This window comes from Macrobrachium nipponense, chromosome 3, assembly GCF_015104395.2.
Source record: "Macrobrachium nipponense isolate FS-2020 chromosome 3, ASM1510439v2, whole genome shotgun sequence".
Lineage (NCBI taxonomy): Eukaryota > Metazoa > Arthropoda > Malacostraca > Decapoda > Palaemonidae > Macrobrachium > Macrobrachium nipponense.
In genome coordinates this window covers 90580498-90605746 of record NC_087202.1, presented here as the reverse complement: position 1 = coordinate 90605746, position 25249 = coordinate 90580498, and the positions used below count along the sequence as shown (strand labels likewise).

The 25249-nt window shown below is 41.8% G+C and overlaps 1 protein-coding gene across 1 annotated transcript in view; it reads right to left on the bottom strand.

The window, feature by feature from the left end:
- Nucleotides 1-25249, bottom strand: part of LOC135221883 (protein argonaute-2-like) — a 285753-nt gene that overhangs the window by 195194 nt on the left and 65310 nt on the right. Inside the window, exons 4-5 of the mRNA XM_064259840.1 lie at nucleotides 3273-3416; nucleotides 1386-1578 (exon numbers count right to left, since the gene is read on the bottom strand). Of these exons, the coding sequence (XP_064115910.1) occupies nucleotides 1386-1578; nucleotides 3273-3416 (337 nt within the window). The remainder of the gene's footprint in view (nucleotides 1-1385; nucleotides 1579-3272; nucleotides 3417-25249) is intronic.

The window sequence follows — 25249 nt, the reverse complement described above, 5'->3', positions numbered from 1 at the left end:
TCTAGTAATATTCAATCATTTACCTTTATTTTGCAACAAAGTGGAAGTCTCTAGCACAATATTTTGATTTTTGGTGAATTTATGAAAAAACTTTTTCCTTACGTCTGTGCGGTAACTCTTCCAAAAAAAATCATAAATTTTTTCATCCGATTGTCGTAATGTTTGCACCATTTTAAATTAGCCGTTACATAAAGTTTTATATATGGAAATGTGTGCAATTTCATGTAGAATACAACTAAAAGCAACCTGTGGTTGTAGCTTTAATCAGTTTTGAAATATTTTCATATAAATAACGATAAGTGCCCAAATATCAACTTGACCGAAATGGTTGGAAAACGCAATTGTAAGCTAAATCTATTACATTCTAGTAATATTCAATCATTTACCTTTATTTTGCAACAAATTGGAAGTCTCTAGCACAAAATTTCGATTTATGGTGAATTTATGAAAAAAACTTTCCTTACGTCCACGCGCTAACTCCTCCGAAAAAATAAATTTTTTTGTCCGATTGTTGTAATGTTTGCACCATTTTAAAATAGCCGTCACATAAAGTTTTATATATGAAAATGTGTGCAATTCCATGTAGAATACAACCAAAAACAACCTATGGTTGTAGCTTTTATCAGTTTTGAAATATTTTCATATAAATAACGATAAACAGAAAAAATTCGTCCTTTGGTCAACTTTAACTAGACCGAAATGGTCGAAAACTGCAATTGTAAGCTACAACACTCACAGTCTAATAATATTCAATCAATAACCTTCATTTTGCAACAAATGGGAAGTCTCTAGCACAATATTTCGATTTATGGTGAATTTTTGAAAACAGCTTTTTTTTATGTCCACGTGTTACGAATTCATGCATCATTCTGAGATAATATTTTCTCTGTGTTGCCTTGATCGTTTTACAATGTGTTATATACCAAAATGATCGTAATTTAGTGTAAAATACAACGAACCAAATTAACTCATTAGCTTTAACCGTTTTGCTCACAGCGCGATTTGTATACAATTATATATGAAAAAATTTTTCCACGCTGTCATATATCCCAATATTTATATATGATAATGATATTTTTTTTTTTATTTCTGATGGTTGCATACTACACTTCAGGTAATGTCAAAAAAAGGATCCTAAAATGAACTCTTAATCTTGAAAACTAAGCCTGCTGTGATTTTTTGAAAAAAAAAACTTTTTTCCGCTTCGGCAGTCACTCGCAAAAGCCGCCAGCATACGGGAGACGATTTTTAAAATACCGCTTCAGCGTTTAAGGGTTAAATCACGATGCAAGATAAATTACGTTAATGACCCAGAACTCTATTACAATGACAGCATTTATACAATGTTATAGTACTGTTATACACCAATGTTTCCTTTAACTTACTGTCCAGATTAAGGAGCATAGATCCATCCTTCCATGCACATGGTCTCAATGAGCTGAAGAAGCCTACAACACCTTCTTTTCCACCACCCAGAGGTGTAAGAGGTCCAAACTCTCCTCCACACGAAAAAAAGGTGTTTCTGCCTATACATATATACTTAACACTTGGGGTGTGATGAAACAGGACTTCAAGCATCTGAAAATTGAAACCAGTTAAAAATAAACAAATCAGTGCATGTGGCAACACAGGACATATACAAGTTTATTGCATTTTCTCCACAAATGTTTGTTTGTCCAAACAATCTTATTCCCATTATATTTCCTAAGAAATTCTACATGTCAATTAAGTGGAATCTGCATTGTCAAAGCCCAACATACAAATTCTACAAAGGGATTTTCTCTCGCCCATACTTGTACAAGGGATAACCTTCATGCTGTTTGAAATAGATATAAAATTCTGAGATATACTGTACATCTGATCTTCCATAACAGATTATGTGAAAAACCATTGGTAATGGTGCTGTAAACCTGAACTCCTTTCCTACTCTCTCAAATAACAACTTTCAGGTGATTGTCTTCAGTGACTTAAAACTCAAGACACCAAATATGACTAAACTCATTAATTAATTAAGGGAATATTGCAACCTGTTCAGCCTTTAACATATCTGGTACCAGACTATATTCAGCAATTGACTTCATTCTTCCTTGAACCCCCTTCAACAATGTATAAATACATGTAATGAGCTAAAAACCTTCACTGGTCCACAATGCTCAGTAGGCAGAAGAATGTGACTGTCACATGCTCATAGATGCACATACTGATGAAAGGTTGCAGAGAGAGAGAGAGAGAGAGAGAGAGAGAGAGAGAGAGAGAGAGAGAGAGAGAGAGAGAGAGAGAGAGAGAGAGAGAGACTGGGGTCATTGTATTAACAACACTGGAAAAAAAACTCTCCTTCTTCCACTTGGGCACTTCTGTCATCTTACTCATCCCGTGTGTGTGTGTGTGTGTGTGTGTGTGTGTGTGTGTGTGTGTGTGTGTGTGTGTGTGTGTAACAAAGAATAAGCGCTTAATCTTTATAAAAAAAAAAAGTGCTTGTGTGTGTCTACAGTAACAAAAAGTGAATAAGTGCTTAAATTTTGTACACAAAAAAATTGCTTTGTCACACACACACACACACACACATATATATATATATATCATATATAATATATATATACATATATATATAATATATACATACATATATATAATATATATATATATATATCTATCTATATATATATATATATATATATATATATATATATATATATATATATATATATATATATATCTATATATATATATATATATATATATATATATATATATATATATATATATATATATATATATAAAATGTATGTATGTATATATGTATATGTATGTGTGTATGTGATATATATATATATATATATATATATATCATGTATGTATATGTATGTGTATATATATATATATGTATGTATATATGTATGTATGTATGTATATATATAGGTATTGGTTTTTAGAATTTTTTCACTTTTTAAAAACACTGTCTTATGCTTTATCAAATTTAATTAAAACAAAAACAAAAATAACAAACATAGCACAACAACAAAGTATGTTGTCGAAACAATGGAAAGAGAGCAGCAGGATATACAAATACTAAACACTACAGTTAAAAGGCTATTGCATAACTGGGAGTTGGAAAAGATGTGCAGACACAGTTAAAAGGCTATTGTAAAATTAATAAGTTTTAGTACATAACAGTTTCTGGTATTCTCAACTTGGAACTAATAGTCAGGAACCAATTCAGATGATAAGGAAATTATATTTAAACATGTTCACTGAGAATAACTTTAGCTCACCTGAAAGATAGTCTGTGGAAATACTGATGTCCCAGAGGTATCTCTAAGAGCAGCGAGAAGTTCTTGTAGATATGCATGGTTGACCACAGTTAAGCTAACATTGTACTCGTCCACACGGTCAGTATTTTGGTTCTTTAAAGTGACCTATAAGAGAGAAGCTCACAGTTACAATAGACTTTTCAAATTTCATACTATCAATGCCAGGTCAGAACTCTTATTAACTAAAATCAGATAGATTTAAAGAGAAAAATTGCCAAAATGATTTTATCTTCATGCTACTGATAAATAGGCAAATGGAAACAACAGAAGAACTTTACAAGTGTAACCACTTAAAATGCTTATAAACAGCTTCCTTCACACTTTTAACAGAAAACCTGATGCAAGAGGCAATTATCTGGGTTAATTAACCATATCTGTAAAAATATACAGGCAATCCCAGGTTACAATAATAATAAAATAATAATAATAATAATATTTCTGGGCCTAACCCGTGTCGCTCCGTGAAATAGTTCCTATAGCACTCATTTCCAAAGTATAAATATTGCTAAATATACTAGAGAAAAAAGGTTATGCCAGAGTTTCCTGGCTCGCTCACCCTTATTTAGGGTGTCATTATGGAAACTGGGGCGTGTGTAACCACTATCAGAGGTCCCCTGCCATTTAGTCTCTTCCTTTCTCAATATCCCTCATCTACAAAGGAGCCGTTCTAGGCCATCTACCGCCCGCCACTGCTACAACTAGCGTCTTGTTTATCATTCCTTTCGATAGCACTGCTAACTCCGCACGTGTTGCTTTACGCTGTTATTTTTGTGAATATTTCCTTACTTATCATGTCTAAACGTCAGGAAGCTGCTGCATCTAAGTTGAGTACTGCAATTAATGTTTGATCATGTTTTAAGGTAGCGATGGGCGATATAACTTGTTTAATTTGGTTATATGTAGGAGCGGGAGCCAGCATGGCACTGCTCCCAGGCAGCCATTTCGCGCATCGCTACCTGCGTACATTTACGCTCATGTCGGCACCCTATTGGTCTCCCATATTAGTTGGAGTTGCCTACCTTTGATAATAGCAGTTCCCCAGATGTTTTTTATAGATGTTTTGCAATTTTAATCCTGACGTTATTTTCATGCCCGATCGCGGGGGGATACTAGCCTACCAAACGAGCCGCATGCTCTCGGAAGGTAGCCTAGACCTGGTAAACCTATGATACATCCGTTAGGTTGGTCTTCCAACCGTTAAATAATTAGATGGTGTATTATATGCTACTTAGTATATTAGTCTCTTTGATGAGAGACGTCCTTGTCTATACAGTGGTCCCCCGGTATTCGCGGGGGATGCGTACCAGACCCCCCCGTGAATAGTTAGAATCCGCGAATGTTTGGAACCCTTATAAAAATGCTAAAAACAGCCTATTCTGTTAGTTAAAACTCAAGAAAAACCCACTAAAAATTTTCATACATGGTTTTTTTAATAGTTTTATCACAAAAAGTGCATTTTATGATGAAATTCATCAAAAAAAACCAGGAATTTGTGGATATTTACCATAGAAAAATACCGCGAATGAGCGAATTTTCTGCGAATAATGCAGGGAAACGTTCCCAAGAGAAATCCGCGAATGTGTGAGTCCGCGAATCTGGAGAACTCGAATACGGGGGGTCCACTGTATACAGAAGAGCCTTGGCCCTTCCGTAGCCTATTCATGACGGTCCATGAGCCACCCTGGTCTTCCTGGCCATATCGGTTATAGATTTTGATTTGGCGAGCTAGGCTAGCTGCTCAGAGCCTTCCTGACCTGCGAGGGTTAGGCCAGCCGCTCGAAAGGACTCATAGCTTTCTCTCTTTCTCTCTCCTTTTTTTCCCTTCCAAGTCTCCCCCGCGTCAGGACTGTATGTATGTATGTATGTATGTATGTATGTATATATATATGTGTTAGAAGACCTAAAGGCCTACTACTCCTGTTCAGTTGGGCATTGACCTACCGCGTGGTGGTACACCTGGCTGGTAAGGTCTCCAGCTGATCGCGTGTGGGCCACCCCTCTAGTCGACCTCCCTCCCCCTGCACCCACCTCGGTGGGGGAACGCGGCTCACCTACCGTGTGGTGGTACACCTGGCTGGTAAGGCCTCCAGTTGATTGCGTGTGGGCCACCCCTCTAGTCAACCTCCCTCCCCTGCACCCACCTCGGTGGGGGAACGCGGCTCACCTCACGCTACTCTAGTAGCCGACCCAAACCTCTCGCTTAAGGGGGGGGGGGGGGGTGGGGGCGCTTAAGTGTGTGGGGGGCCCGCTCGGGCGAGCCTTGGTTGGCCACCTGGCTCGTCGGGATGGTGAGCTCTCCGGGCCACTACAGCCACGTCCCCTATCCGCGGTCCTACTTCATCAGACCTATCCTCCCGCTCCAGCAGGACCAGGACGCCGGCTCCAAGGTATTGGCTATACGAATAGCTATGATCCTTTACTCAACCAGACTCAGGCTAAGGTTTTACCGATTTCCCTGATCTGTTCTTACGAAGCCGGACCCGGGGTAGAATAGCTAGGTGTAAGAGGACTTGACGCTGGGAGCGATCCACCATGGTTGGAACAGTTAGTTACGTGCATGTACTAGTTATGTCTAATAAGATATCTTATTATATACTTCAGGCTCGTTTACTACGGCGGATAACCTAATCCGCCAGGCATTCAGAACCGAGGTACCATGTTATCACTAGCTCCCTCGCCTTGTTTGACCTTCTTGGTTTGTCACATGTATCCCGCACCCTGGTGGGAGGGGAAAAATAGGCTTGAGACTCAATCTTAGTTGACTAGATTGAATGTCTCCGGTGCCAACAGAGTCAGACCAGGTCTTCCTTACCCTGGCCCGTTCCATCAGGCCTATACCTTTACTTTCATGTCAAGAACAACAACTAGTCTTTGGAGATGGTGAGAAAAAAGGATGCATGAAATTTTACTAGTTAAGAAGACATACCAGATATGTCTCTGGTGGGTCTAAATAGTGATACTCATGTATCATTCAACTTACAGATGGTGCATTGTCTGGAGATGGGGTGTATCGCCGTTCTCCAAGAGCCCTGCGGGGCACGTGGTGTGCCGGACCCACTCCGGATGTGCGGTACAGGTGGGATCTCTGCTGGTGTGGCACCATGAGGGGTGCGAGGTCTGCTACGGACTGGTGAATGAAATCATCTCCGAGTCGGTACATACCACCCTTAAAAAACGATACAATGAGAATCGGATTTAATAAATTCATGTCGATACATACTAGAATAAGGATAGTTTTTAGTTTAAGCATTGAGATAACTCTCTCTTACAGAGTATTTAAGCTGTCAAGGATGCAGTGATGGCTACTCTGAAAGCCTGGGTCGGTGGCTTTGGTCGTAATGTAAAGGCCAAACAGCCTACATGCTGTCCGAGGAGATGGCCTCGCTCATCTACCCCGGAGCAAAGAAGTCGGCAGCTGTAGAGGCTGAGGTAGCGGCCCCCATCATCGCCAAGATCCAGGCGGAGACCACGCCCTTACCAGAGGACAATTTCAGCGAGGTGTTAGAAGTAGTGGCCTTGGATTTGGAACGGGAGCCCATGGTTGTTGACAACCAGGGAGAAGGTAAGAATGTTGTCGAGGTAGGTAGTTTAGGGGCTCAAGGCTTGCCCTTTAGCCCATCTCATTCTTCTGCTACTACTAATACTTCTTTCCAGGGATTCACCGGTTAGCTCCAGTCTCTTAGACACAAGGCGAGCTCGGTGATCCTTAGGTGAAAAATCCTTCCACCTTTAAGGCTATTAAGAAGTCCTTGCCAAAACCAAGGTCCGGATCTAACCGCGCCAGTATGCCATCGGCTCCCCATCCCGGTGCGGACTCGGCAAATGCTACTCCCCCTCCACAGGGGTCGAGAGCGAGAGGTCCAAAAGCTAGGGCCCAGGAATCTAGCTTTGACCCAGGAATCTAGCTTTGACCCGGCGGTGTTCTCCTCGATCATGATGGAGCAGGTAAGGAACTTGGTTCAGACCAAGTTCCAGGAGATTTTCTCCCAGCTATCCACCACTCTCGAGGCATCAGGACAGTCCATCCAATCCCTGACGGAGAGGATGATGACTCAGGAGACCCTAGTGGCGGGTATCCGCAAAAATATGGCAACAGGACAACCTCAGTCCGGACAGGCTACTCAACCCCTGTCAATGCCGGACTCCTCAAAGCTGGCCCCATTTAAAAACAATAACCCCTGGAGGCCAGCAGCATACGCTCCGTTCGCAGACGGTATGCTTACCATTGAGGGATGCGGGACTTGAAGACTGGAGACTTTGAGTTATACCCGTATGATCTCCAGTTCCCATTCATGGGGTATGCCCGTCTGACAGATGAGGCAATGGTAAAGGAAGATAAGGTCCTGAAGCAGACCGTTATCTTTCCCAGGAACCAAGCCCAACAAGCATGGGTCCGGAGCTTGACGGAGTGGCAATGCGTCAACACTAAGTTGACAGCCCACAAGAGCCTGTTTACCATATTTGTAGTGGGTGACAACACCCCTAACCCATGCCTCTCCAAAGTGGCTGAGCTAACACTACAGGCAGCCACGGAGGATAAACCCATGCCACAACTCCAGGAGACAGATTTGCCTTCCCTTCTGCTCCCCGGAGGCACAGAGTGTCGGGTAGACGCTCCGGCCACCTTTACGGTGGGTAAGCTCGCCTCGGACCGCGGAACTACGTTGTTCAGCGAGCGGCTTCCCAGGCTTCCGGACTCTCTAGTCAAAGCCGAGTATGACGCGAGGTGTAGACTGAGCAGGTCTCTCAACTCCGCCACCATGGTAGAGATGACATCGCTGATATATACGGAGGAGCCACTGTTTAAAGTCCTAACGATGTCATTCCTTCACATAGTACAATGTGATCTTTAGGACTTCGCAGTGGCTAGGCGGAACTGCAGGAAGCACGTCCTGGCGGACACTTTCATCTGCCACGAGCCCAACAAGCTCCTTAGGTCATCGATCTGGGGAGAAAGTCTCTTCCCCGACTCTATTGTCAATGAAGTCCTCGGGAAGCAGTTAGGGTGAACCAGAGTCTGAGGATTCGCTGGGGACTCATTTCTAAAAGGAAACCCTGAGTCCGCCAGATCACACCCTAGGGGCAGGAAGAAGTTGAGGAAGTACCAACTCTTCCAGTCATTTCAGCCACAAACAGTGGTCCAAGCGATCCCGGTGGCCCAAATGAATCAGCCCTCCACCTCAAAAGCACAGTCTCAGCAGCAGTTTGTGCTTTTGAGCCAGCCTGCTCAGCAACTCCAGAGCTCGACTTCCTTCGCCACCTCCCCGGTTTTCAATGCTACCTTCGAATCCCAGATTTGCTAGAGGCAGCCGAGCTAGGGGTGCTTTCCGACACAGAGGTGGCGGAAGAGCTTCGGCCCGAGGCAAAGGCTTCCGGGGAGCCCGGGGTGGCCGTCCATCTGCCAACCAGTGAGACTCCCCAGGCAGGAGGGAGGCTGTACCTCTTCCAAAACCGTTGGAGGTTCAGCACTTGGGCATACAGTATTGTGACAAAAGGTCTGGGATGGAGTTGGAAACAAGGGCCTCCTCCATCAACCAGATTTTACCAAAAACCGACAGCGGACCTGATAGAATATACCCAAGAATTGCTTCAAAAGAGGCAGTGTCAGAAGTCAAACACTTAAAATTTCAAGGGCGCTTGTTCAGCGTTCCAAAGAAAGACTCACTCAATCCAAGAATAATCCTAGACTTGTCCCATCTAAACTCATTTATTCAGTGCGACAAGTTCCGTATGATGACCGTTTCGCAGGTGCGGACCTTACTTCCCCGTGGGGCCGTCACCACCTCTATAGATCTTACAGATGCCTACTATCATGCCCCAATAGCAAGACACTTCCGTCCCTTCCTAGGCTTCAGGATAGGGAAGAAGGCCTATCCCTTCAAAGTAATGCCATTTGGGCTCAACATAGCGCCCAGAATATTTACGAAGATAGCGTAAACAGTAGTCCAGGAATTAAGGACTCAAGGGATAATGCTAGTAGCCTATCTAGACGATTGGCTCATATGGGGCAAGGCAACGGTCAAAGTGATAAGTTTTCTGGAATACCTAGGATTCCAGATAAACAAGAACAAGTCCCAGCTGACTCCGGCACCATGTTTTCAGCGGTTGGGAATACAATGGGATCTAAATGCTTACAATCTATCAATTCCGCCAGCAAAACGCAGGGAAATAGCGAAGGCTACAAGGCAATTGCTAAAGGGCAAACAGACGTCCCGGCGGAACCAAAAACAAATTCTAGGTTCACTCCAATATGCATCAGTTACGGACGTACTGTTGAAAGCCAAACTAAAAGATATAAACCGGGTCTGGCGATCCAGAGCAAACAAGAAATCCCGGGACAAAGTATCCCGGATCCCGGCAATCTTACGCAAAAGACTCCGTCCCTGGGCAGAAGTCAAGAATCTGTCGAAATCAATACCTTTACAGTTTCCTCCGCCAGCCCTGATTGTCCACACGGACGCCTCTCTGAGCAGCTGGGGAGGATACTCGCAGTACAAAAAAGTACAGGGGACTCGGTCAGAGACATTCCGCCAACTACATATCAATGTATTGGAGGCCATGGCAGTGTTTCTAACTCTGAAGAAACTCTTGCCAGCAAAGAAAATTCACATCAAATTGGTATTAGACAGTGCAGTGGTAGTCCACTGCATAAACAGAGAAGGCTCCAAATCGAGCCATGTAAATCACGTAATGATAGCAATATTTGCCCTAGCAGCAAGGAACCAATGGCACCTATCAGCCACTCGCCTAGCGGGAGTAAGAAATGTAGTGGCAGACACATTGTCATCGACTACTTCGCTGGAATCAGAATGGTCCCTAGACGGAAATTCTTTTAAATGGATCTGCCAACAGGTGCCAGGCCTTCAAGTAGACCTTTTTGCCACAGAATCAAACCACAAACTGTCATGTTATGTGGCCCCCAACCTGGACCTTCTGGCATATGCCACGGACGCTATGGCAATAGACTGGAATACTTGGAAGAGAATTTCTCTTCCCTCCAATAAACCTACTACTGAAAGTTCTGAACAAACTCAGATCTTTCAAAGGTCAGATCGCACTAGTAGCTCCCAACTGGCCCAAGAGCAATTGGTTCCCACTACTAGTGGAATTGGGACTCCGGCCATGGAAGATTCCCAATCCCAGACTGACGCAGTTGGTACAAACGCGGACAGCCGCTTCCTCAGGGATTCAGAAAACCCTAACTTTATGGATTTCATGAAGTTTGCGGCACAAAAAGATGCCAACATTGATCCTCAAAACATCCTGTTCCTGGAATCAGCCAAATGAGAATCAACACTACGTCAATATGATTCAGCAGTGAAGAAGCTAGCCACCTTCGTGAGAGACACAAAGGTACAAACCATGACTACGAATCTGGCAATTACCTTTTTCAGAACCTTGTTCGAAAAAGGTTTAGCAGCTAGTACTATTACTACAACCAAATTGGCATTAAAGAAAATATTCCAATTTGGATTTAATATTGATCTCACAGATTCGTATTTTTCTTCTATCCCCAGGGCTTGTGCTAGACTAAGACCAGTAAATAGGCCTCAGACGGTCTCCTGGTTTTAAAACGATGTCCTTCAGACACGGTTAATGAGTCATGTTCTTATATACCCCTGCTCAAGAAAACATTATTCTTAATAAGCCTGGCCTCAGGAGCCAGAATATCGGAGCTGTCGGCCCTTTCCAGGAAACCAAATCATATTGAATTCCTCCCATCTGGCGAATTACTACTTCTGCCGGATCGTCAATTCTTGGCTAAAAACGAGGACCCACGAAATAGGTGGGCCCCATGGAAAATTGTTCCTCTTCTGCAGGACCTATCCCTATGCCCAGTAAAGACACTTAAGAGCCTATCTAAACAGAACCACCATGAAATCTTCAGGCCCCTTGTTTATTAGGGAGAATGGTGGGACCATCTCCCAAAAGGAATTAGACAACAAATCCTCTATTCTATTAAACAGGCCAATCCGGAATCAATTCTGCATGTACATGATATTAGAGCGGTAGCTACCTCAGTTAATAATTTTCAGCATATGAACTTTGACGATCTCAAAAAGTACACAGGCTGGAAGTCGCTGACAGTAATTAAACGCCACTACCTAAAATCCTTAGAGGCCCTTAAATTCCCCGTAGTGGCAGCAGGGAACACAGTTTCCCCTGACACTGCATAGCATAGTAATAACTAGTCTTAATAGCCTATATCTCTCTTTACGTCTTTCTCTCCTACCTGCCTCGCTAGCATTCTTGATCTTCGCTCGGTTGTTACTGGGTTGCACACATTGACCTTATTCTCACCTGGACTGCACTTATGATCACTCTTGATTGTACATATGAATGTCTACTTGTATATATGTGTATGTAATTTCCTGTATTGTGGTGGGATTCATCTAATCTTATCAGATTTGGGTTATCCAACCCTAGTTAGTAGATAAGGACTGTAGTTTAAGGATATTGTTAAAATCCTAGTAGAATTAAGGAATTTTATTAAGAACTTGTAGAATTAAGGAATTCTTATTAACCCTTAAACGCCGACTGGGCGTATTTTACGTCGAGATAAATTGTCTGTCGGGTGCCGACTGGACGTATTTTACGTCGACATACAAAAGTTTTTTTTAAAATTCGCGGAAAAATACTTATAGGCCTACCAGCCTAAAACTTTTGAATCACGCGCCTTGGGGAATGCTGGGAGTCCACGGATCAAGGCCTTGTTTTGTTTTGAAGCGTGACCCAGGTGCGCATGCGCGATATCCCTTCTTCTCGCTCCAGCCAGCATCAGTAGCGCACCATCCGAGAGCGATCTTTCGTGAAAAGCGTGTTTTTCTGGACTTGTGCGAGACTTTGAGCATTTGTATTTGCTACAAGACATTCCTGGATATGTCTCAACGACGTGTGAACCGTGAAAGGCGCGTTTTACCCGTCGGAAGGGATCGTGTAAGGAGAGTTTTGGACATGGATGCTGGCGAGGGGCCAAGCCACCCAGCATGACCGCGCCTCAAGGCCGTTCTGTGCGGCCACGTGTGTCTGAAAGTGGTTTCGGGAAAACATCGTATGCCTTTGGTTACACCCTAGAAGCATGTGGGCGTCCTTAGGGGCATTCGTAGGCATTTGGGAGGCCTCCAACCAAGGGACATAGACGAATATCTTTCGGAGCTTGATCGGGAACATGTCGCAAGTCCTCATTTTGATGGCGGATGGTCATCGAGTGATGAGGACATCAGTCCCGATGAAAGTGAGGATGAATATTTGCCCCCAATGTCCGTCGAGGCTCACATCCCGAAAGTGAGCTCGAATTCAGTGCATACGAGGGGGAATCTGAGGGGGAGGGGGGGGGGGGGGGGGGGGGTGGGGATACGGGCTCAAGTTTTATCGCAGAGGACGATACAGAAAGTGAGGGCCTAAGTGAGGGTGATGGGCCAACGGGGGTGTGTGTGTGTGTGTGTGTGTGTGTGTGTGTGTGTGTGTGTGTGTGTGTGTGTGTGTGGTGTGTGTGTGTGTGTTTTAGTGTGCATCGTGCCTGCACGGGCAGTAGCGAAGGTCGGCTCGTCGCGCCAGCCAAGGTGAAGGTCGGTCGTCGGAGAGTGACGAGGGGGTGGACGGAGGACCCCACACCTCTAACATGCACCCCTTCACGGCAAACCCCTGGGATGACCATACCAATACCCCTGACTGTTTTGGGATTCATCCAGCTTTTCCTGACGCGGGGGAATTGCTGGAATACCTGGTACACGAGACGGTGGACTACGCTCGGTACTGCCGGTATGAGCTGAAGACGACTTGTCGTATTACTGGCGGGGTTGCAACCTCATTGACATGGCACATTTTTTGGGGCTCCACATTTATTTTGGTTTGACACCTGCTATCGACGTCAGGCAATATTGGAAGAGAAGTTATTTTTTATGTATGCCGAATGTGCCTGGCGTTATGTCCCGTGATAATTTCCTGGCGATGGACAGGTACTTCAACGCCTTCAACCGAAGGGCCATACCCCGGAATAACAGTGATGGCCTCATTTTAGTGCGTACAGTGTTGGATTATATCCGTGAGCGGTGTAGTAATCTCGTGATTCCTGGAAAGAACCTGTCTTTGGATGAGGGGATGATGCCTTACAAAGGACGTCTTAGTATAAAAGTGTATAACCCCAAGAAGCCAAAGAAATATGGTGTGAAATTCTTTCTCATTACCGAGGCCAACACTGGATACGTTGTGGACTTTTCAGTGTATACCGGGGTATTCTCCACGCTGCGTGACACTGTATTCAACCTTGTGGGACGTTTCCGTAACCAGGGATATCACCTGTTTATGGATAATTATTATAACTCGGTATCCCTGGCCCAGGAACTGTATGAAGCAGGTGTTCACGTCAGTGGTACCCTTCGGTTGGTGCGTGGGCCCCCGCCGAATGTCCTCATCCGCAACAACCTGGCAAGAGGAGAGACAGAGTGGCGGCGGAAGGGCGCTGTCTTCGTCATCTGTTGGAAGGGTGTCGACTCGTCCCATGATTACGACGAGTCATGAACCCATCCAAGAAGAGATCGTACAGCGGAAGAAGACACGTCGACAGGGCCGAGTTGTGTTTGAGAGTTTCGTACCGAGCGGCCTACTGTCATTGGGCACTACAACAGGCACATGGGAGGAGTTGATCTCTTTGATCAGCTCATCCAGTACTATCCCTTCGCCAGGAGAACCAGAAGGTGGACACAGAAGCTCCTCAAATACATCCTTCAGTTGGCCTCCAAAATGCCTACATACTGTACTGTGGGTACCGCGGTGACAATCTTCCGAGGTTGACCCACGTACAGTTCCTAGAGGTAGCCGGGAATGCCCTCATCAAACTTCGATCTCCGATGAGTGGCCTCTTCCATAACCTGACCCCCGGCCTGCCCCGAGCTGCAGATCTGCCCCTAGAGGAAATGGGCAGATAGGAGGGCCAACTTCGCTCGACCTGCCGCCGCCGTCCCTGCTGACGACGCCCCTGCTGCCGCCGCCCCTGCTGCCGCCGCCCCTGCTGCCGCCGCCCCTGCTGACGACGCCCCTGCTGACGACGCCCCTCTTGCTGCCGGCCCCGCCATCACCGCTTCTCGTCGGGTAGTGGACCCTGCGTGTCGGCTGCAGCCAGGGGAACACATACTGGACGGCCTTAGAAGGGCGATGGCAGAAACGGTGCCGGGTGTGCCATATGATGGCAGAAGGAGAGACACCCGGTTCTTCTGTCGTCTCTGCAAAGTTGCTCTTTGCAGGATAGGGGAGTGACCGAAAGTATCACACTAAGGTCATGTATTGGAGCGCGCCCCCTAAACCGACAGCGGAGGGCGCACGGGGCCGCCGGGTCCATCAGCAGTAAGGGCGCGCGTCTCCCTCCTCCACCTGTACCTCGGCATGTCGAGTGGAAAAAAATGCAAGACTTCAATGGAGGAGGGAGAAAACAAGAATAGAACGAAGAGTCAGGATTACGAGTGAGTATTCTGCATTTATTTTATATTTAGTTTTATATATTATTACAATTTTTAGTATATATCTGAATTGTGTGCATGATAAAATAATAATAAGACATTTCATTGTATGCGAAAAGAGAGTGTCACCTGCATTCCTTTTATTTATGTATTGGTACCAGAATCGAAGAATGTAATATATTTTACGTATAAAAAAACCTATATATATATATAGTATATATATATATATATATATATATATATATATATATATATATATATATATATATATATATATATATATATATATATATATTTTTTTTGGGGGGGTAAGCAAATTACTTACAGTCTAGTAATATTCAATCATTTACCTTCACTTTAAAACAAATTGCAAGTCTCTAGAACAATATCTCGATTTATGGTGAATATTTGAAAAAAATATTTTTATTCCGTCCCGCCGCGCCGATTCTCGGCCGAAAATCTCGGAACGCGTAGGTCACATTCTCTAATATTTGTGCCTTTTCATATTACGCTTATTTTATAGTTTTATATATGGAAATGTGCGCAAAAACATGCACATATAACAAAAAATATTGGAAGGTTGTAGCATTTATCATTTTTGAAATATTTTGCATATAAAGTACGATAAGTACGAAAAAAAACAACTACGATCGGTCAACTTTGACTCAACCGAAAACAAGGTCAAAAAACGCATTTATAACATAAAAATCTTACAGTCTATTAATATTCAATCATTTACTTCATTTTAAAACATATTGCAAGTCTCTAGAACAATATCTCGATTTATGGTGAATTTTTGAAAAAAATATTTTTTTCCCCCTCCGCGCGACGATTTTCGGCCGAAAATCTCGGAAACACGTAGGTAGGTCACATTCTCCTAATATTTGAGCCTTTTCATATTACGCTTATTTTATAGTTTTTATATATGGAAATGTGCACAAAAACATGCACAATATAACAAAAAATATTGGAAGGTTGTAGCATTTATAATTTTTGAAATATTTGCATATAAAGTACGATAAGTACGAAAAAAACTACGATCGGTCAACTTTGACTCAACCGAAAAGGTCAAAAAACGCATTTATAACATAAAAATCTTACAGTCTAGTAATATTCAATCATTTATCTTCATTTTAAAACATATTGCAAGTCTCTAGAACAATATCTCGATTTATGGTGAATTTTTGAAAAAAATATTTTTTTTCCCCTCCGCGCGACGATTTTCGGCCGAAAATCTCGGAAAAACGCGTAGGTCACAATTCTCCTAATATTTGAGCCTTTTCATATTACGCTTTTTGTTAAAGGTTTATATATGGAATGTGCGCAAAAACATGCACAATATAACAAAAAAATATTGGAAGGTTGTAGCATTTATCATTTTTGAAATATTTTGCATATAAAGTACGATAATACGAAAAAAAACTACGATCGGTCAACTTTGACTCAACCGAAAAGGTCAAAAAACACATATATAACATAAAAATCTTACAGTCTCGTAATATTCAATCATTTATCTTCAATTTAAAACATATTGCAAGTCCTCTAGAACAATATCTCGATTTATGGTGAATATTTTGAAAAAAATATTTTTATTCCGTCCGCGCGCCGATTCTCGGCCGAAAAATCTCGGAAACGCGTAGGTCACATTCTCCTAATATTGTGCCCTTTTCATATTTACTCTTTTTTTAAATTTTCAAGTTTTTATATATGAAAAATGTTGCTGTTTTAAAAAACATGGCACAATAATAACAAAAACAAAATTTAATTGGAATGGTTGTAGCATTTATCATTTTTTGAAAATAGTTTGCATATAAATTTACGATAAAGTAGTAAAAAAAAACTACGATCTCGGTCCAACTTTGGAACTCAACCGAAAAGGTCAAAAAAAAACGCATATATAACATAAAAAGAAATCTTACAGTCTCGGTAATATTCAAATTCATTTATCTTCAATTAAAAACATATGCCCAAGTCTCCTCGAACAATATCTCGATTTATGGTGAATATTTGAAAAAAATAATTTTATTTTTTTCGTTCCCGTCCCGGCGCCGACTTCTTCGGCCGAAATCTCGGGAAACGCGTAGGTTACATTCTCCTAATATTTTTGGGTGCCTTTTCATATTACGCCTTTTTTTAAAGTTTTTATAATATGAAAAATGTGCGCAAAAAACATGCACAATTAATAACAAAAATTATTGGAAGGGTTTTGTAGCATTTATCCATTTTTTTGAAAAATTTATTTTGCATATAAATAAAGTACGATAAGTACGAAAAAAAACAAACGGATTGGTCAACTTTGGACTCAAACCCGAAAAGGTCAAAAAAACGCATTTATAACATAAAAAATCTTACAGTTCTAGTAATATTGCAATCATTTATCTACATTTTAAAACATATTGCAAAAGTCTCTAGAACAATATCTCGATTTATGTTGAATATTTGAAAAAAAATATTTTTATTCCGTCCGCGCGCCGATTCGGCGAAAAATCTCGGAAACGCGTAGGTCACATTCTCCTAATATTTGTGCCTTTTGTTTTCATATTACGCTTTTTTTAAAGTTTTATATATGAAAAATGTGCGCAAAAACATGCACAATATAACAAAAAATATGGAAGGTTGTAGCATTTATCATTTTTGAAATATTTGCATATAAAAGTACGATAAGTACGAAAAAAAACTACGATCAGGCGGTCAACTTTGACTCAACTGAAAAGGTCAAAAAACGCATTTATAAAACATAAAAAATCTTACAGTCTAGTAATATTCAATCATTTATCTTCATTTTAAAAACATATTGCAAGTCTCTAGAAACAATATCTCGATTTATGGGTAAATTTTTTGGAAAAAAAAATATTTTTATTCCGTCTGCGCGCCAATTCTCGGCCGAAAATCTCGAAAACGCGTAGGTTTTCTTATTCTTCCTAATATTTGAGCCATTTTTTCAATATTACGCTTTTTTTTTTTTTAAAGTTTTATATATGAAAAAGTGCGCAAAAACATGCACAATATAACAAAAATTATTGGAAGGTTGTAGCATTTCTCATTTTTTTTTTATATTTGCATATAAAAAATTTTTTTTAACAAAAATTCGACATTCGGTCAACTTTAACTCGTCGAAATGGTAAAAAACTGCATTTGTAAGCTAAAACTCTTACAGTATCGTAATATTCAATCATTTTCCTTCATTTTGAAACAAATTGCAAGTCTCTATAACAATATTTCGATTTATGGTGAATTTTTTAAAAAATTATTTTTTTACATCCGCGCGCTACGAATTCATGCATCATTTTGTGATAATATTTTCTCTGTGTTGCTTTTATCGTTTTTACAATGTGTTATATATCAAAATGATCGCAATTTAGTGCACATTAACAACGAAAAAAAAAAAAAAAAGTAACTTGTTACCTCTAACCGTTTGGCGCACAGCGCGATTTGAATACAATTATATATGAAATTTCGTTTTTGCGCTATCATATATCGCATTATTTATAATGATAATGATAATTTTTTTCTTTTTTTTCATTTCTGATGGTTGCATACTAAACTTCAAGCAATGAGAAAAAAAGGAGCCAAAAATGAACTCTTAATCTTGAAAACTAAGCGCGCTGCGATTTTTTGAAACAAATATTTTTTCCGCTTACGCGCTCACTCTCAAACCCCTCCGGCATACGGGAGTCATTTTTTTATTTACCGCTCCGGCGTTTAAGGGTTAAATAGTAACTAGAATTATTTATGCAAGTTTCATTTTTCCTTACAGTAACTTATCTACACTAATTTTCCAAGCTGGTGGGGCCAATTCTCCGTTACTATTTCACAGAGCGACACAGGTTAGGCCCAGAAAAGGGATTTTGACAAAGGAAAAATCTATTTCTGGGCAGTGACCTGTGTCGCCCAGTGAAACCCACCCTTTACTTTCCACACCCTAACTGGCCCAAGCTTGGGTGCTATCTACAGGAATGGTAAACAAGATGCTAGTTGTAGCAGTGGCGGGCGGTAGATGGCCTAGAACGGCTCCTCTGTAGACGAGGGATATTGAGAAAGGAAGAGTCTAAATGGCAGGGGACCTCTGATAGTGGTTACACACGGCCCAGTTTCCATACTGACACCCTAAATAAGGGTGAGCGAGCCAGGAAACTCTGGCATAACCATATAGCTTTTTTCTCTAGTATATTTAACAATATTTATAACTTGGAAATGAGTGCTATAGGAACTATTTCACTGGGCGACACAGGTCACTGCCCAGAAATAGATTTTTCCTTTGTCAAAATCCCTTTATTCAGGCACTATCTTTATATCAAATTATCCAGTTTTTCTTCAATGTTTTTACAAACACTGCATTATGTCAATCGCCAAGTATTTGGATCAAGAAATTGAATACATAAGAAAAATAGGGACATCTTTACATTACCCTTCACATATACTATATTTTTAATAGAATAAAATTCCCCCAAAAGTTTTATAGTGAAAGTAACATGGAGAAAGAAACCCCCTAAAAACACTCTTAGCTTGCATTAATTTAGTGATTTTTAAACCAAAAAAGCTTTGTTAAATAAAGGAATGTTAATAAAAAAAAAATATCTTTCAAGTAAGCAACAACATAATATGTAAAATTCCATGCTTGGACTACTTTTCTTTTTACATCAGCCATTCCAGTAAGGATTTAGATGCACACATTACACAGCATAAGTATACTGTCAAAAATGGGCAAAAACACTGCGAATAATGCCCATAGAGGAGTCCGCAAGATGAGGGTTCACCATATATGTACATATAATATACATGCAGTACCGCGTTTACAGCAAGGGTTCCATTCCTGATGGTGCACTGTAACCCAAAAAATGCTGTGCAATAAAACATCATAATAATAGGGGGAATAAATGGCGTTTATAGGGGTACAAGCACTGTAACATCAGGTTATGGTGCCAATCCGTTCACTCTAAAACTTCCTTTATTTTAACATTTCCAAAGAAAGTTAATGATGTAGTACAGGCAGTCGTCGGTTATAGGCAATCTGGTTTTATGGCATTTGTCTGGTGCTGAATTCATGTTATCAGCGCGATGGTGTCATTAACCCTTAGTAGATGGGTAAAGAAAAAATCAATATGCAACTCCTCAGGCCGGGTAAATTCTGAGGTCGGCCAATTTATGGGGGGGGGGGGGGGGGGGGGGGATCAATGGAAATAGGCAGACATGCAAATGCAGATTGTGAAGAAGAAAAAAATAATAGTAATAAAATCACAATTTGTCGTAAATTATATTTTTTCTAACTATACAAAGCTGAGGTCCTTTACATAAGGAATTACTTACGGCGTAGCTGGAATTACAGCCGTTGAATCTTGAACAAGGTGGTTAGGCAGTAACTACCATGGGGCAGGCTAGCCTGCCCAGATGTAAACACTCCACTTTGCCTTTCAGCCCTGATTCAGATTGAGGGGTGGCATGAGGTGGGTGGGCATATATGTAAAGGACCTCAGGTTTGTATAGTTAGGAAAAATACAATTTACGACAATTATGATTTGTTCAGACACGTAATACAAACCCTCGGTCCTTTACATAAGGAAGACTCTCTGATTGGTGGGAGGAATCCGAGTGAGCCTCTAGAACTGACTGGAGTTCTGCGCACCTAGGCTGCTACTCCTGGTCGTAAGAGCAAGGAGGAGTGCCCTGCTGCCTCTGAGAACTTGATCAGAGTATAGGAGCTGCATGATCAAGAGTCAGACTTCTGGGCCTTTTTGAAATGAGTGAGGGATCGTGACTCATCCGAAAAAGGGCTAAGAAGAATATTTGGCGTCGGAGACATTATTGCAAAGTTCTGGGAAGGGTTTGCATTATTGTCAGTCTCCTTCCTCCCCTTGCTAGAGGAAGGAGCGGGATCACTTCTATGATTCTGATAAGAAACATAAAAAGGATGCTCTATGCGTAAGCTTACCGCATCAATCATCCGACCAGCCAGTGTGAGTTCGAGTCCTATCCTCAACCCGAAGGACGAGGAGTGGAGGGACGAGGTGTGGAAGGGGGAGAGCCAGTCACTCTTGCATCCTTCTTACCTCTACAAATGCACACCATGGACGAGATGCAACTTGTCCTCTTGAAGGAGCTGGGTAAGCAAACACATCTTGCAAGCATCCACCACTGGCCCAGGGAAAAGAGGTTCCAAGGACTTGTGGGCAGTCCCAAAGGGAAAGAATGGTATGGTCGCAATGACCTATCCATCTTCCTGTCTGACATATTCTTCATAGTGATGTCCAGTACCCGTCCACTGGTCTATCCATCTGCATCGATGTCTCTCGTGGTCTCGTATCCCACTGCAGCGAAGTCTCTCGTGGTCTCGTATCCCACTGCAGTGAAGTCTCTCGTGGTCTCGTATCCCACTGCAGCGAAGTCTCTCGTGGTCTCGTATCCCACTACAGCGAAGTCTCTCGTGGTCTCGTATCCCACTGCAGCGAAGTCTCTCGTGGTCTCATATCCCACTGCAGCGAAGTCTCTCGTGGTCTCGTATCCCACTACAGCGAAGTCCCTCGGGGTCTCGTCTTCTTCGCAGTCGATAAAGATACCGACATTCCATGGTGGGTGTCGATACTTATGGGTAGGACAAAGTAATGACTGATCTGGATCAACTGATACAACTAAAAATAATTGAAGGTTGTAGCTTTTCTCATTTTTGAAATATTTGCATATAAAAAAAATATTTAAAAAATTCAACATTCGGTCAACTTTAACTCGTCCGAAATGGTCGAAAACTGCAATTGTAAGCTAAAACTCTTACAGTATAGTAATATTCAATCATTCATCTTCATTTTGAAACAAATTGGAAGTCTCTAGAACAATATTTAGATTTATGGTGAATTTTTTTTTTTAATTTACGTCCGCGCGTTACGAATTCATGCATCATTTTGTGATAATATTTTCTCTGTGTTGCTTTGATCGTTTTACAATGTGTTATATACCAAAATGATCGCAATTTAGTGTACAATACAACGGAAAAAAATTAACTTGTTAACTTTAACCGTTTTGCTCACAGCGCGATTTGAATATAATTATATATGAAATTTTGTTTTTGCACTATCATATATCGCATTATTTATATACGATATTTTTTTTTATTTCTGATGGTTGCATACTAAACTTCAGGGATTGACAAAAAAGGAGCCCATAATGAACTCTTAATCTTGAAAACTAAGTGCGTTGTGATTTTTTGAAAAAAATATTTTTTCTCCTTCAGCGCTCACTCTGAGACCGCCTCGGCATACGGGAGACAATTTTTATTATACCCCTTCGGCGTAAGAGGGTTAATATATCAAACACCCTACATACACATTTATTAAAAAACAAAAATAAACCAAAAGGATCCCACCGGGAAAAAAGATCAACGACCAGTCAGCCGGAGCTCACAAACACTCGTCTTCATCGGAAGACGGCCAAAAGCAAAGTGGAGTGTTTACATCTGGGCCACAGTAGTTATTGCCTAACCACCTTGTTCAAGATTCAACGGCCTTAATTCCAGCTACGCCGCAAGTAATTCCTTATGTAAAGGACCGAGGGTTTGTTAAAAAAAAAAAGGAAGAAAGAAAAAAAAACAAAAAAACTACCTTCTATGAGTTGAAAATTACTATTAACAACCCCTTCTCAGGCACCTTTTACAAGACAAACATAAATTCTATTTTATTCTGTAAAATTATAATTACAGCTCAAACAATATCAAAACAGATAAGAAATAAAGTCAGTATCAAATTCTTAGCATATTTGTTTGAAAAATAATTACGTAAATTTACCGAGAACAAAGATTTAGTAACTTCCTTATTTGTACTTACGGCCAACAAAGAATTGGTGTAGTTTCTTAATTCATTGTTCGTTATGGAAATATTGCCATATGCAGGTGCCAGATTATTTACTTAACAATAAATAACATTTCCTTTCCAAGTTGCTATACTTGAAATAAATTACATTAGAATTGAGTAGACTTATTCAACGTGTTAAAGATAATTATTTTGCAAAATAAGGAAAATATATACCGTTGGGTCCACGATTTCTAACTTTATTCTCAACTCGTGAGGCAGTCTCGTCTCGTCTGTCTGTTTGTTAAGCTGGCTGCTGTTTGTCCCCTGGATCTTGTATATATTTCTACAATAGACATTTAGAACCTACATTTAAGTTGTGTCCTTGCCCCTCCACTTAAGGTTAAGGAGTTTACCAACACATACATGGCGCAGTGAACTTTGGAAGTGTCGTATTGTGTGAAGTTTATCAAGACTTGGACATCGGGAACCGGACGGTCGTCGCCATATTGGATGTTCAGTTCAAATGTGCTTTCGTGTCCCAGCTGATTTATTCTATGTCATGTGCAGTGTAGTGCCTCAAGTACTCAGTGAAGTGTTGTGCAGTGCATTGTGCTTTTATAGTGCCTTTTTTGTGTGCTCTAGTGATTTGTTATGTTATTTTATTGAGTACGCATTTATTCTGTTGTGGCTTTGCCGGAGCACCGACTGTCACACCCGCACTCATGCCATGTCATGGGATGACTGAGTCTGATCCAGTCGACTTGGCAACCTCGCCTTGGATGTGAGCTGCCGTAGGCAGACACTATCACTCAATAGTCCCCTCGTTGGCTGACGTATTTCTCGCACATACGCACACAGTCACGCTTCAACGAATTTTATTTATTATTTTTGTATCAGACGTTTTGGGATAATTTTAATAATTTTGTTGGAACTTCATTCTTGCGCACTGCACATTGACAATAATGACGGACTCGAAAGGTACGCCTGCAGACCATTTAGAAGAGCCCACAGAACAGTGGCAATTCAGTAATGTGGGCGCCCACACTCTGAGTGTTGGAGCATCCAGTCTCTCCCTCCCCACCACTCTTAAGCCCCCATCTACCTCTCAAGCTACTGGGACAGATTTCCTCGCTTTGATTAAGTTTTTAGAGGAATCTCGCTTGTATGAGGATGAGAGAAGAAGAAGGGAAGATGAAACAAGAAGACAAGACAGACAACGTGAAGAAGAAAGAAGAAGGGAACAAGAAGCAATTCGCCTTAGAGAAGATGATCTTAGAAGAGAAGAGGAGAATGCAAGGTTTACTGCCCTCATTCAAACTCTTGCACCAATCATCCATTCTCATTCAGGTACCCTTACACCTGGCACAGAGGTGGTTTCGAACTCCAGTCAACCCTCTCTTCCACCACCACAGAAAGCAACCGCGCAAACGCCACCCCCACTGAAGGCAGATGCAACATTCCAGATGTTCAGGGAATGGAGATGTCGGTGGGATGACTATGCTGTCATGGTGGATCTTTCTAAGCTTCCACAGGAAAAGCAAATGATCCAGATGAGGATGTGTTTAACCTTGGAAAACGCAGCGTGTTTTAGAACACACTTCTTCAAATATCTCCCTCTACAGATAAGCCTGTAGATGAAGTCCTGGACGCCTTACAGTCACATATAAAGGGTTTAAGGAATGAAGTACTTCGCCGAAGAGAGTTACTTAGCTGCAAGCAATCGGAAGGAGAATCTTTCGCTGATTTCTATGTGAAACTTCGACGCCTTGCGGAAGAAGTTGATTTATGCCCAGGTACCGCCATCGCATGTGAAGAGACCCAGCTGAAAATGATTATCTTGATGGGCATTCGAGACGCTGACTTGGTTCAGAAGTTGATCGCCTTGGATGCCAATTCTTCTTTGCAAGATTTCATCACCACCTGTCGGTCGTATGAGGCGGCTAAAACTGCAACTTCTGCCATACGTGCCCCACCCAATCAGCTGTGTGCTGTTTCGGCCTACAAGAGAAGCAAGAAGTCAAGCGCAAAGCATCCACCTTCGCCGAAACCCTCATACCCAGCAACTTGGTGCCAGTATTGTGCTCGTCAGCATGATCAAGACAAATGCCCTGTGGCCAACAGTACTTGTAAAAGCTGCGACCGCGTTGGTCATTGGTCCAGGACCATGAAGTGTCCTGCCAGCAAGGTCCAGTGCCGTCTGTGTCACCGCATTGGACACTTCGATAAGTGTTGTAGGGAGAATAAGAAGAATCTTCGTCAGGACAGATCTTCAAGCAACAGTGGTGCCTCTTCAGTCAACAACAAATCGCAAGATTCAAGGACCAGCTGTCGTCGCCTAGGATCGCCTCGCACCATTTCCAAGATGCCCAAACCTATCTGTGTCCTCTTGTCATTTGGCGATGTTAAGTCTCGCATTGACATGTTACCAGACACAGGTGCTGATGTCACTGTTATTGGAAAGCAGCACCTTGACACATTGGGTATCTCCAGGAGCTGTTTGCAGACCTCCGCAAAGTGCGACATTCACCGCAGATGGATCTCCAATGTCACCTGCTCTGGGTATATTACAAGCTACCCTTACACTAGGCAAGCGATCCTGTCTCGCCAGGATTCAAGTGCATGAAAATGTGGAATTTCCACTTTTATCCTATGGTCATTGTGAGGAACTGGCCATAATATCTCCTGATTTCCCTAAACCTATTTT